The sequence below is a fragment of the Trichomycterus rosablanca genome, chromosome 18, assembly GCF_030014385.1.
Source record: "Trichomycterus rosablanca isolate fTriRos1 chromosome 18, fTriRos1.hap1, whole genome shotgun sequence".
Classification (NCBI taxonomy): Eukaryota; Metazoa; Chordata; class Actinopteri; order Siluriformes; family Trichomycteridae; genus Trichomycterus; species Trichomycterus rosablanca.
The window spans coordinates 8,638,405-8,652,091 of record NC_086005.1 but is presented as its reverse complement, the minus strand read 5'-3'; the positions used below and the strand labels follow the sequence as shown (position 1 = coordinate 8,652,091).

General features: G+C 37.4%; 1 protein-coding gene across 1 annotated transcript; it reads right to left on the bottom strand.

Annotated features, from left to right (window-relative positions):
- Positions 1-1,228: 1,228 nt before the first annotated feature.
- Positions 1,229-9,122, bottom strand: cldn7b (claudin 7b). Its single transcript, XM_063013991.1, has 4 exons — positions 8,707-9,122; positions 2,953-3,117; positions 2,317-2,401; positions 1,229-2,173 (listed from the first exon to the last, which is right to left on the bottom strand). Exons 1-4 carry the CDS (start codon positions 8,927-8,929, stop codon positions 2,017-2,019), a joined length of 630 nt encoding a protein of 209 aa, XP_062870061.1. The 5' UTR covers positions 8,930-9,122; the 3' UTR covers positions 1,229-2,016.
- Positions 9,123-13,687: the final 4,565 nt, after the last annotated feature.

The following is a 13,687-nucleotide window of genomic DNA, read 5'->3' as shown; positions in this document are numbered from 1 at the left end:
AGTGGTCTGATACTCCTTCCATTTCAATATGATCGCTTGCACAGTGCTCCTTGAGATGTTTAAAGCTTGGGAAATCTTTTTGTATCCAAATCCGGCTTTAAACTTCTCCACAACAGTATCTCGGACCTGCCTGGTGTGTTCCTTGGTCTTCATGATGCTCTCTGCGCTTTAAACAGAACTCTGAGACTGTCACAGAGCAGGTGCATTTATACGGAGACTTGATTACACACAGGTGGATTCTATTTATCACCATCAGTCATTTAGGTCAACATTGGATCATTCAGAGATCCTCACAGAACTTCTGGAGTGAGTTTGCTGCACTGAAAGTAAAGGGGCTGAATAATATTGCACGCCCCACTTTTTAGTTTTTTATTTCTAAAAAAAGTTTAAAATATCCAATAAATTTCGTTCTACTTCACGATTGTGTCCCACTTGTTGATTCTTCACAAAAAATTAAAATTTCATATCATTATGTTTGAAGCCTGAAATGTGGCAAAAGGTTGAAAAGTTCAAGGGGGCTGAATACTTTTGCAAGGCACTGTAAGTCTTTGTCTTGATCCACCACTCAGAATTTAAGAAAAGCAGGTGTAAAGGCTATTCTCTGTACTAGCATCCAGGTGGTGGAATGAACTTTCCATCTGTTTAAACATCTGAGTCGCTAAGAGTAAAGACCTTCATTACCTCTTTACTAAGCACTTAAGTTGAAAAGTACTTTGCACCTACTTTTATACTTTAAAAACCTTCTACCTGTGCTTTTGCTCTAACAGGGTTTCAGCAGATTTCTGTCTCTAATCATTGTCTACTTATACTAGAGCAAGATGTTTACTGAGGAAGCTCTTCTCTAAGTCACTCTGGGTTAAAGAATTTGCTTCATGCTGAAAATGAAAGCATTTTCAAGGTCAAACAATTATGCAGAAAAATTAAATAAGGAAGGGAGCACAGTCTACTTTTACTCTAGCCTGGTGATGTTCATCAGAGAACCAGCAGGTGATTTATATTCTCATAGATGTTCCTTATTTACAGACTACTAAAGTTTTAACACAGATCCTGTATTAGCAAAGCTTTTGCCGATATATTGTTATAAATATATATTGTATCTTGTTATAAATAATACATGTATATATGAAACACATGTAAAATCATGTTGTGGCAGCAATACAACGTTTTTGTTTACTTGATTTTATGAATCCACCGTATCAAAGGGAAAGGAAAAAATATCAACCATTCAAGTCTAGTTTATTTACATACAATTTAATTGCATAAAATTATAAAACATTTTAAAAAGTGGGGTTGTGTAAGAAATGGAGAGGCAGGCCAAGGAGAAACTAGACAAAAGTAAAGCCAAATCCACATCTAACACACCAAATCTTTTAAAAATAGACCACTTTTCTTTAAAAGGTCAATCCTACCTTAGTGTTATCAGTGTAAGAATACATTTTTGGGAAGGTTGGAATGGCAGGAATGTGACCAATGTGAAAAAAGGACACGTTTTATAAAATGACATTTCGTTGTAAAAGCTTGATAAGCATCACTGTGTGGGAACAAACAAGAACTTAAACTAGAACGTGACTGTTCAAAGAGAAAATATGGAAGTGACAAGTCACTAAAAGCTTTGGGTAACAAATTTGGTAACAGTAAAGGTTTTGTAACAGTTTTTATGTACAGACTCTTAGGAGGAGAAATATGGGTGCTATTGGATCATCTAAAAGCAGTAACATGTACAGTAGCTACTAGAGAAGTCAGATAATTTCCGCCGAGTGCAACACAACTCAAAGCTCAGTCTAAAAAGCTGTTTCACACCACCTACAGAGGGACTATGCTAAAATGCAAATGGTAAAAAACATGATAAAAAATGAAAAGGCACCAAAACAATGGAAGCAACATGTATAGTTTAAAAATTGATCGCAGCAAGCCAGCAAAATGTCCCACTGATCTACTGATATCTTCAGCCTGTCAGAGGAACTTCTACTAGCCTGAGCTTTTGCTATTCCTGATGTTCAAGGCATAAGATAGCACTCAGACATATTCCTTTGAGCTGCTGGGGGGCCGACTCTTGTTCGGGTATCTGGGATTGGACTGGCGCTTAGAGCAGGATCCAGCCAGCATGCCACCACCAAGAAGTGTCAGGAAAGAACCAGCCCAAGCCACGAAAATGGCCCCTCCAAACTCATACCTGTAGAGAAAGCAGAAGTGGTATTAATTTAGGAACTAAAGAAGATACAAAATTCCTTTTTTGAAGAGGTCAGATGATTTAGCCAGGTGGAAATCAAATAAACATCGGTCATGGTGGAACTATAGGAGATGCATCTAGCTTACTTTGTATTGACAGGGGTGAAGGGGTTGTAGAAGTCCCGGATGATCTGGTAAGAGAAGTACGAGCAGGCGATGATGGCACACAAAGCTACAAACCAAACAGAAGACACAAATTATGCTTAGCAAATTATGCTTGGTCAAATATACTAACAGTTTATGGACACCTGATTAACAGCTTGTTAGGCAACCTATTTCTGTAAAACTGTAGACAGTAATTTTTGGTTTGCCCCTCTTCAAAGCCCCCTCTAAAGTAAAGTCTTTCCACAAGATTGTGAAGTGTGTCTGTGAGAATTTGTGCCTTTGTGAGGTCAGGTGTTAAATGGAAAGTACTATCCCACCGTCGACATTACAATACATCCCAAAGATATGAAACAGGGTTGAGGTCAGAGCTGTAAGCTTGGCACTTTACACCAAACCTGCAAATCATATCTTTTTTGTAAAAGAAAACATATGGTCAGATAATTCAACCAGATTTTTTACATCTGGATGAAGTTATGTATGAACAAAGCCAATGAATCCCTTCAACCCACAATGCTTTGCTGTATAGTACAGCAGGGTACTTCATATGAGCAACTTCTTATGGAACTTGTTAAACAGCTAGATGAGGCTGTGCATCATATTTTAAGCTCTAGAACTCACCTCCCAGAAGGAGAATGATTCCTCCAGTCATGGCAATGCGAGACTTCTTTACTTTGTCATCACCACCACAGTTTGTGCACTTCATGCCCATGGAAGCAGCACCCAGTCCGATCACGGCCAGAAGGATGGAAATAACCATCAGAGCACGAGTGGCCTGGAGAGAACCTATACACAAAACCAGAGAGAACACTCGAATTAAAACTTAGAACTCTAGAAGCAACAAAGGAACTTTTAACTTTCAGTTCATAGTCATGAAAGATTTAGAATTTTTTTTTTTAAATCTAATGGTTTCTACCCACATTCTTAGGGGAAAACAGGAGGTTCCAAAAACAAAAAATACAAATGACATGGAAAAATAGATCATTCCAGTCGATTCCACTATTTAATAAAAGAAACCAATTGAAATGATAAACCTAGGATCTTCACCTTCCAACAATGAGTCAAATGGTTCTTTACATCAATCAGATGCAGAAAAAAAAAATCTTAATTTGAAAGGGTTGAAATAAATAAACACAGGCTGCTCAGTCTGGTTAACACAACTCGAGATATGTGTAAAGGACAAACTCCTTCACAAAGTCCTTCAGGGTGAAGACAGACTTCTGGTAGCACAAGAATTCTGACTTAAAAAGCAACAGAGCTCACATTTACCCACTCAGAAATGCACTTTTATTACTATTTATTGTTACATTTTACATTAACATCCAGAGTTTTTGTATAAGGATAAAAGTTAAAGACTTGTTTCTGCAATTCAGGTGTAAAATGTTAAAATTAATACAGGAGTTCGAGGGATCAAAATAAACCATCTAAAAGAAAAGTACGTACATTTGAAACATTTGCACACAGGATTCTTTCAACTTCATAAAAGAAGGAACATGTAGTAAAGAAAAGAACCTCAGTGAAGAGAAACCGGTTTGACCAAACGCTGCTATCAGTTAAGCCACCATTATGTTGAACACACAAACCTGAAACCTGAACGTAATTTAGACAGAACAGGAACCATGACTAAGGCAACACGAAGGAGAACATATAGTGTTTCATTAAAGCTCTTAATCAGCTTTTAAAAACCTTAAAGACAAAGTTAAAATGACATAAAACTAAAAGTAACAGGCCAAAAGTACAAAGGAATTTTGGATGATTTTGTTCTTCAGAACTGAAGGTTACTACAGACACCAGAACAGCAGAACACAGAGATTAAACCCTAAATTGAAGGTCGTGCTACAGCTGTTTATTCTCCACCACTGACGGGCAGTTTTAGTATTACACAGCCAATCAGAGGTGAGATGGGAAGCTGCCCTCATTATGCCTGTGATTTTAAAAGGGGAACAATGATAAGGTGGTTTTAACACAAACAATTTAATTCTTTGAGGAAAATAAATGTTATTTATTGTCCAATAACACTATCTGTACTGAGGGGGGGTGGGAAAATACATTTAGAATTAAATTGTGCCACAAAGTACATAGCACAGGTCTCTCAGTCAAGGTCAGGAGAAAAATCCAACGTCAGTCAAAATGCTGTTTTGAAGCAGTTCCCATCCCCCCTTTTTTGACTTGTTAATTAGTTTTTGGTGGTTGTTGCATTTGACAATCTGGACAACCTTCCTCTCAGCAGGGAGTTAAAATGGAGAAGTCATCTGCTGTAGTCAGTCTGGAGCTGTGAGAATTAGGAGGCTATGTCACAAAGTAATATACATTAAGGAACTTAGGAAACCAATGAATCAAAGTTACTGTCCTAACTGTACTGGATGATGTTGATGGTGCCGCCTTGGCAATGAAACTGGCATTTTTGAAATGACCTCTTTGCAATCATGTGGTAAGATCAGATCTGTTCAGCCGGGCAGCATGTGGACACAAAGTTTTTCTCCTCTGATTTTGATGCTCAAAGGGGCTTTTATAAAGAAAGCAAAAACTTAACACGCTACATATACTTTTGGAATTTCACTTATCAACTGGCTAAATATTTGAAGTCTGTGTTTACCGACTACAAAGTGGCATCAGGACCAACTGCACTCTATACAGGATCTATTGTTCATTTTAAAAAGCTCCCACATTCATTCCCCAACTGGATCTTATGTGACTGAATCCCATCCCCCTCCTCTCCACCTGCAATCAGGTGCGCCGAGAACTGGTTCCATCCGGAAGCCTCCTTTGAGACTGTGTGTGTGCGCGTGCGTGTGTGTGTGTGTGTGTGTGTGTGTGTGTGTGTGTGTGCGCGCGCGCGTGTGTGTGTGTGTGAGAACAGCATACAAGAACAGGTCTGACCAGTCAGAGTAATAGGGGAACAAATATGGAACAGGAGAGCATGAGTGTCAGGTTTCACTATGCTGAGCAGTGTTTCTCTTCAAAATCTGAGGGCTTGGCCTTTTCAGTGGAATCTGACCACACATCTTTATCTTCAGTGTCACACAAAACCTTTTGGTAGTAGTAAAAAAAAAAAAAAAAAACACTAGAGTTTAAATTCATTACAAGAATGAACACGTAGCTACCAGAAGGTTATGTTAATTTATATAACTCCCTATTTTTTACCAACACGTATACCTGTTAGCATGCTGCAGCCAATTAGAAAGTTAATGTTCCATTTCTATTACATTTAGCTTGAAATGTATTTACGTGGTACAGCTACATGCAACACTACACCTCTGACAGGTAAAAAGAAGTGGCCAGCCACGGCTTGTGTGCTGCAAATGATGGAGAAATTGCAATTGGGAATTGGAAATGAGTAAATTGAGGGCAAAGGAAGGAAAAAAAACTCACAAAAAAATGTGAGTGGTACAAAATGCATTTCTGCGGGTAGGAAACTCAAACCGAAACAGGGTTTAAAACTCGCTTGTTTACAGCAACGATTTCCCACACTTAAATAGAATGCGTATTAGAAAGGTCCTTTTCACCAAGATTCTTTACTTAACATTTTACTTCAGTTTAGTCTCATTCTAGAACAAACTGAGGATCTTATTTACAGAGATACTCAAATGAAAAGCACAGCATGTACACTGGTTTCTGCATACCCCATTGCATGTCCAAGTTTATGGTTAGCACAGCATCCACTTCTGTAGAAATAAATACTACCTTTTGTGTTGTTTCATGAAGCGGGCGTGGTCAGACAGACAAATATTTTGGTTGGACATGATTCTCCATTGTAGTACAGTTAGTTTTCACAAATACAATTGAACGTCCTGTTTGGTAAATCAAATCAGTTCTTGCATGTTCACAAAGTTCTTAACCACAAGTGTTTGTTGGCAATCTGCCCATCTGTCTGAGTCGCTGATAGCCAGCTAAGCTAACTCTTTTTACTTAAAAATACAACTATCAAAGTCATTTCCACAATTTAATTCATCAGCTTCAGGCTGCTGACTGACCTGTTGTGACTGGGTCTTAAATAAAATTAACATTGACCTGTGTTATATATTTATTAAGGCAAACAAAGTAGAGTTGTGCTATTTCACAGTCATTTTTAGTGTATTAGTTGCAAATAACTTGCACAAGTTGTGTAGTTATTTGTGAACATGTGATATTTGAAAGTTAATTAATGAATCATTTAACTGATTTTTCGCTGGAAACAGTAGACACAAGGCAGAAATATCCTTGACTGAGCACCAATCTATTGCAGGGCTTCAGCTATTCCAACCTTCCAACTCACAGGCGTTCATGTTTGTGTAGATGCCCGGTCAGCCAATACCACCGCTTAGATTTAAACCCAGGATCTCTGCAGGGGTGGGTTAGTTTTGAAAATGAATTACTTTTATTCTATTTTACTATATTATTTAAATTAACCATATTAATCTGATTCTCCCTTATAATATTGCACCGGTTTTATCTGAAGTGATTTGTATTATTGTTTGCTGAGAAAGATAACGTCATAAAGCGGTGTAAAATTGATAAGCCTTATCAAACTGATAGCTAAGTACACAATGGCACGACTGCCAAGTGTATAAAAAATATATGAATTTGGCATGTAAGACAGAAGAAGCTTTCTGATTTCAGATTACAATATTAGGAATAAGGAACAAGTAGGCAAAATGTAATTGCCCTCTGTAACTATATATAATTGCATAAAGTTAATGACCAACATCCTCAGGTCAGGACCTTAACCTTAAGCTGTTTAAGAAAAGGTACAAATGATGCACCAATGAGGTGCATTTTAGTATCATGTATTTGTAGGGATTTGGGACATTCAGATTCAGAATTAGTTTTTAAACTGCATGTAAAAAGCCAGCACACAGCAATTTCATCTCCGAGTGCTATAGATGTTCTAAGGTGAATTTGTGATTCAGCCAGAACATTCATTATATTTATTAACTTCGGGACTGATTAGGCACATGAACTAACCATAAACAGATAGGTTTAAATTTTCACCAAACTATTTTTAAAGCTGAACCACACAGGTGTTTTACCCCTTTACCTTACCACCATTTGGAATTTGCATAGCCTCGTTTCCTAGTAAAGAGGCAAATTGGATGACGAAAGGTCAGCCCATATATTCCCACCCCCTTCTACCTGATACTGAAACTTTCAGGACTTTCCACCTGTGTAACCGAGGAGGGGAGGGACACAATTTTCCTGTGTAATTATTACTCACTGGCTAACCCAAGCACATCAACATTCTCCTGCTCAAGGCTAAAATAGTGGAGCATTGACTTTAAATAGATCATCTCATGTTTAATAGTGCCATAGACTCGGGTGCACACATTCCTTCCAACAGAACAATCATGTCTTTTTTAAAAGAAATAACATGCTCTCTGATTAGCCAAGCACAGATCAGAAAAGAGAAATGATATTCACAATAATTACTGTTTATTCATCTGCCAGTTCTCTTTTCTGCTCAATGTCCCTTTAACCCTGAAGCACTGATGCATCTCAGATCTCACCTCACCCTGCTCAGGGAAACAATGGACCTTCCCAGCCTACAGGTGAATATCCTGGGGGTGTGGCATAGAAAAACACTTTACACCAAAACAGACTACTGTTCCTCAGAGATTCAACCAAGCACCATTGTTCAAACAGAAGTCAACCCCACCCCCGGCTACAGTGTATTATATACACAACACATCTCACTGCAGATCCTATCACCCACCTCTACCAACCTAATTCAAAGACATGAAAGAAATAAAAATAGGATTTGTGTATGAAGAACGGGGATTCTTGGCTTAGCTTAAAATGAGTTATAGTTTTGGCTCAGACAGCAAACAGCGCAGCCAAAAACGTCCTCAATTATTAACAATGCTGTGTGAGGAGGTAAGCGGTACCGCGCATGCGCACTAGTCATCCGTTTTCCCTGAAGTGTTTATCACGAAGCAACTGGTCTAACAAGCTCAACTGTACAAATACTAATAATGTAAACCAACCCAGACACTGCCTGAATAACGACATACAGCTCATTTGAACAATTAACAATATGAATTCATATAAGTCATATACAATAATATATAACCAAGCAATGAGTGCATGAGGATTTAGGATTAAGCAACAATAGTTATTTAAAATAGTTTTAGTGTTTTTAGGCTGGCTGAAATGAAAGAAAATATTTAACCAGTAAAAGCACATTTGTATTTGCATATTTGTATATATATATATATATATATATATATATATATATATATATACAATTAATACAATAGGATTTTTAAATAGATCAGTGATAAGTATAATAATTATAAATAAATTAAATAAAAAGAAGAAGCCAAAATCCTCAGTAATAAGCGTTTGCAGACAAATCCTGGGATTATAATTTATAAATCTATGAAATAAAAAAATTCTTACTGTTGAGCTGCAGCATTGAATCGTAGATCTTGCACTGCATCTGGCCGGTACTCTGGAAGGCGCAGGACATCCACAACCCCTGGTACATGGCTACAGCAGTGATAATATTGTCCCCAACATATGCCGACATCTGCCACTGGGGCATGATAGTACCAGCTACCAGAGCCACCAGCCCTATAACTCCCAGAACAAAGCCCAGCAACTGCAACCCTTTATTCGCCATCTTCTCTTTCTTACCCCCTCTTTCTGTAAGAACTACACCAAACACCTCTGTCCTGAAAGACCTCTGTCCTGTCTGATCGAGCTTCTGGTGAAATCCCAAAGTTCACTAAAATAACTCCAGTTAAAGAACCGACCTGTGCGCCTAAAGTTTCCAAAAATATTCTCCTAAATACCCGGGATTAATTCCTCTTATTGCGGTGTGTACGGAGTTTGGAGAGAAGCACCTGTTGTTGCGCAGCCACACCTTGTGATGAAAATCAGCGGGAAGTGGCGGGAGCGCGCATTTAAAGAGGACGCACCTGTGGCTTTCTGGAGAGAGGCGGGGACGCGCTGAAGTTTCGTGCTCCGTCGCGGCCCGCCCCGGGATTGGACGGTGCACCGGAACTAAGTGACGTCACTGTTTCGGGGATGAGTAAACGTATCGACCTGATGTCATAGTTTGTTTTCTTCTTTAATCAAAACAAATTATTTTTGTTTATAATGCTTTGTTTAGTCAGTGACCAGATAATAAATTACAAACTATCTCTGAAACTTTACCACATGGTTATAAATAATAATAATAATAATAATAATAATAATAATAATAACAATAATAATAATAATAACAATAATAATAATTATTATTATTGTTATTATTAGTATTATTATTATTATTAAGTATATTAATTATTATTTAGTATATTATTATTAATTGTATTAATTATTATTTATTATTAAGTATATTATTTATTATTATTATTATTAATTATTATTATTATTATTGTTATTATTATTATTATTAATTAAATTAATTATTATTTATTATTAAGTATATTATTATTATTAAGTATATTAATTAGTATTTATTATTAAGTATATTATTATTATTTATTATTATTATTACCAAATTAATTTTTTAATTAATAAATGTATGTATTCACTCATTACCTTACTTACCTTACTTACCTTCTTACTTACATGTATTAAATGATTTATTTATTAGGATTTTAACGTCATGTTTTACACACTTTGGTTACATTCATGACCGAAACGTAGTTAGTGGTTACAAGTTTTAATGTCAAACACAGTCATGGACAATTTAGTATCTCCAATTCACCTCACTTGCTCGTCTTTGGACAGTGGGAGGAAACCGGAGCACCCAAAGGAAACCCAGACAGACACGGGGAGAACATGCACAAGTATCAAATGAACTAAAATAGTTACATTTAAAATCTTGGTGTCTGGAGGTAGTTAGCACCAAGACAAATGTAGACCACCTGTCAAATTTGTAAGAGGGATCCAATGTTCCCAATTGTGTTCCTTGATTTGTAATTGTAACCAACTGGGTAATAAAGCTACACAGCTCACAGTAATACACATTTATTCAAAGCTTTTAGATGGAGCAAATATCACTGGACAAGTGGTTTAACACATTCTACAGCTGTGATGTGTCCTCACCACAAAGACTTTGAAAAAAAACTACTTTAATGTACAACAATTTTATCGAGTGTAAGTAAAAGTTCTGTTTAACATACTGATTACCACCCTAAACCCTTAACACAACCACCTGTATACTGTAACATTAATATTATTTTACCATATTAAATAACTATTTATTTACTACCAAATTAAATGTTATGCTTTAGAATATCATTACAAAAAACAATGATTTGTAAAGACAATTAAATGACTCGTGATATCTCAGATATTTGTAGCAAACCATTTATTTTTAATGTTTTTTAAACTCAGCGCAACATGATATAATTTCAACTCAAAGCTGTACATATAATACACATTCTTTGTGAGACTCTGTATGTTTCCACTTTCATGCAGAAGGTGGATTGTGAGTGAGTATTTAGGGCACTGTGTGCTGCCCTGTTTTAGACTGGCACCAAGTATTTCTATCTTGTGGAAAGTGTTTCCAGATGTGAAGTGAATGAATCTTAATCACAATATGAATTTTTCTTAGTCCATGTGATCAGTAGTTAATATGCTGTGTATGTCTGTAATGTGCAGATTTTGGAGCAGTGGCTTTTGTCTTGCACAATCTAAATCTGAGCTTAATGTTATGTAGATTTATGTTCCAACAGCTTTTACTTTCTCTGGTGGTTATTGTAACATATTTAACTGTCCAAATCATATCAAAAATTTCTCTCACATTAGGTTGAAACCTTGGACAAGAAACCAGGAAACAACTGTTCCATGTACAGTACTATGTACTTACAGACAATTTGTACAGGTTTATTTGTAGAGATTAGTTTATCTGTGAATACCAGTTTAAAAATAATCACTAAGACATTTTTTGTTTCTGTTTTAGCATTTGGACTCACTGAGTCATCATCACTCATACAAGAAAAAAAGCTGAGTGGAATGAAAAAAAAAATGTCAGTGATAGTATCGGGGTTGGAATATGTTTGAGTGACAGTTATGGCTGGAATTTAGAAATAGGCATTTAGAGCCTTATAGATAAATTAACTTGGCTGTTTAATACAAGAATTTAAATTAAACTGTAACCATACATTGTTCAAATTTATTCCCTCCATAAAACAAAGCCAGCGCTCAGGTGGTGCAATGTTCTAATGAGCTAGCCCACCACCACTTATATCTCAAGCTCTCAAATTTAAATCTCAGCTTTGCTATCAACCGGCCGGCTGTGTCTGAGGAAGGAAGTGGTCGAACGGGCTCCTTGTTGCTGCTGCTACTGCTCTCTTTGAGACTACGTCTCAGGCTAAAAGAAGCGGTCGGCAGCTGCACGTGTCAGAGGGGCACTTGATAGTCTGCTTAAACAGGGAGCAGATATGCAGCAGCGGAGAAAACATACACTTGAGGAATGGGATACGACTAGATTGGGAACAAAATTGTAAAAAAAACACACACACTTGAAGGAAAACACTGGAGTAAGTGGACATACACAGGTGTCAATGCTCACAGTAAAGCAAGCTTTACATCTTCATGGGCTTAGATGCTAAGGTACAAATGTCACTGGCGTTTGTGTGCATATTTGTATGTATGTGTGTGTGTATATGTTTCTGTTTGTGCATATCAAAGTGTGTGTGTGTATGTGTGTTGTTGGATAACTTCCTATAAAATAAGATTAATCAAGGTATTAACAGCATTAATTAATCAACAACAGTGGTCAGAAGAGTCCAAAGTTTATTCAGCTGCATTTGGGTTTCTCAGAAAGTGAGAAACAGTAAGTCAGACATGTCTTTTTTATTCTTTCAGGGTACATGTCTGAACGTTCTAGCGGTAAGGAACGTTTGGTGTCAGTGGTTAAACCAAAAGTCTGCAATCAGCACCTTACAGCAACACTTTTTAAGCCATGTTTTGTTTGTTTTGTTTTATTAGGATTTTAACGTCATGTTTTACACTTTGGTTACATTCGTGACAGGAACGGTAGTTACTTGTTACACAAGATTCATCAGTTCACACAAGGTTATATCAAACACAGTCATGGACAATTTAGTGTCTCCAATTCACCTCACTTGCATGTCTTTGGACTGTGGGAGGAAACTGGAGCACCCGGAGTAAACCCACGCAGACACAGGGAGAACATGCAAACCCAGACCCACCTGGGGATCGAACCCAGGACCTTCTTGCTGTGAGGCGACAGTGCTACCCACTTAGCTACCATGCTGCCCATTTTAAGCCATGTAACACCTTAAAATCTGACATTTTTCACCAGGTTTAACAAGTATATATAAATTCGAAGGAAAATACTTATTTTCCCATCATCTGTGGATGTGCGTTTGTGTATATCGAGATGTGTGTATGTTTAACTGATTGTATTGGTTTAAAAAACCTCTCCTGGACCACCTTGACACAGGCTATCATATCATTCCTACACTTTCAGCAAGAGGTGTTGTTTTAAAAAAAATGTTTATTAGCCTTCTTGCTCATGAGAAATCTCATGACTCCATAATAAAGGTATGTATCTTAGTGTTTTCTGATTTTGGTTGATGGTGCGAGTTTATTGCTAGTGCTTGCAGAGCTTATGTCACTGATGGTGTGGGTCTACTTCAGCAGGATCTGCATCAACAACTGAATCTGAATCATTTGTAGTGCCCATCTGCTGTCCATTCTTAAAGACCCAACATAGACTATAAGAATCTCACATAAAATCTGCCATAAGCTAAAGCCTATTGATTTTTTTTATTCTATTAGGTGTGATTATTTTACTCTTTTTACATAATGAAATTCTGGGTTCATTGAGGCCCCCTAGTGGGCCACACACACCACTGCGGTCGAGAAACTTCGTGTTCTCAGTGTTCTTAAGTGAGTACGCCCTGCCACACTTCCTGAGAACAAGCACAGCCTGGTCCAACAGGTTCACCACCCGTCCCACACACACACCCACACGCTGAGATCCAGGGTTCAAATCCCCAACTGTGCTGTAGGCTGGTCGGGTGTCTACATAAAGGAATGATTGGCTGTGTCTAAAGGTAAGGGATGAAGTGTGGCGATGGATTGGCTTCCTTTCCTTGATGCATTGTGCCCAGTGATTCTAGGAAAACTGGACCCACCACGACCCTGACCAGGATAAAACATGGTTACAAATGACTGCTGTGGAATTCATGTTTCTTACAGGTGTATCTAAACTTTCGACCTTAATTGTAAGTAATATTATTGACTAATCACAGACGTTCTCCCACACATCCAGATCAGATTTGGAGGTATCGGGATTACAGAGTGTGGTGTTGTGTGGGTGTGGAATTTCACACACTTCATCACACACTCATCTAGATTGGATTACACATTGATCGGATGCTTATTCTGATCA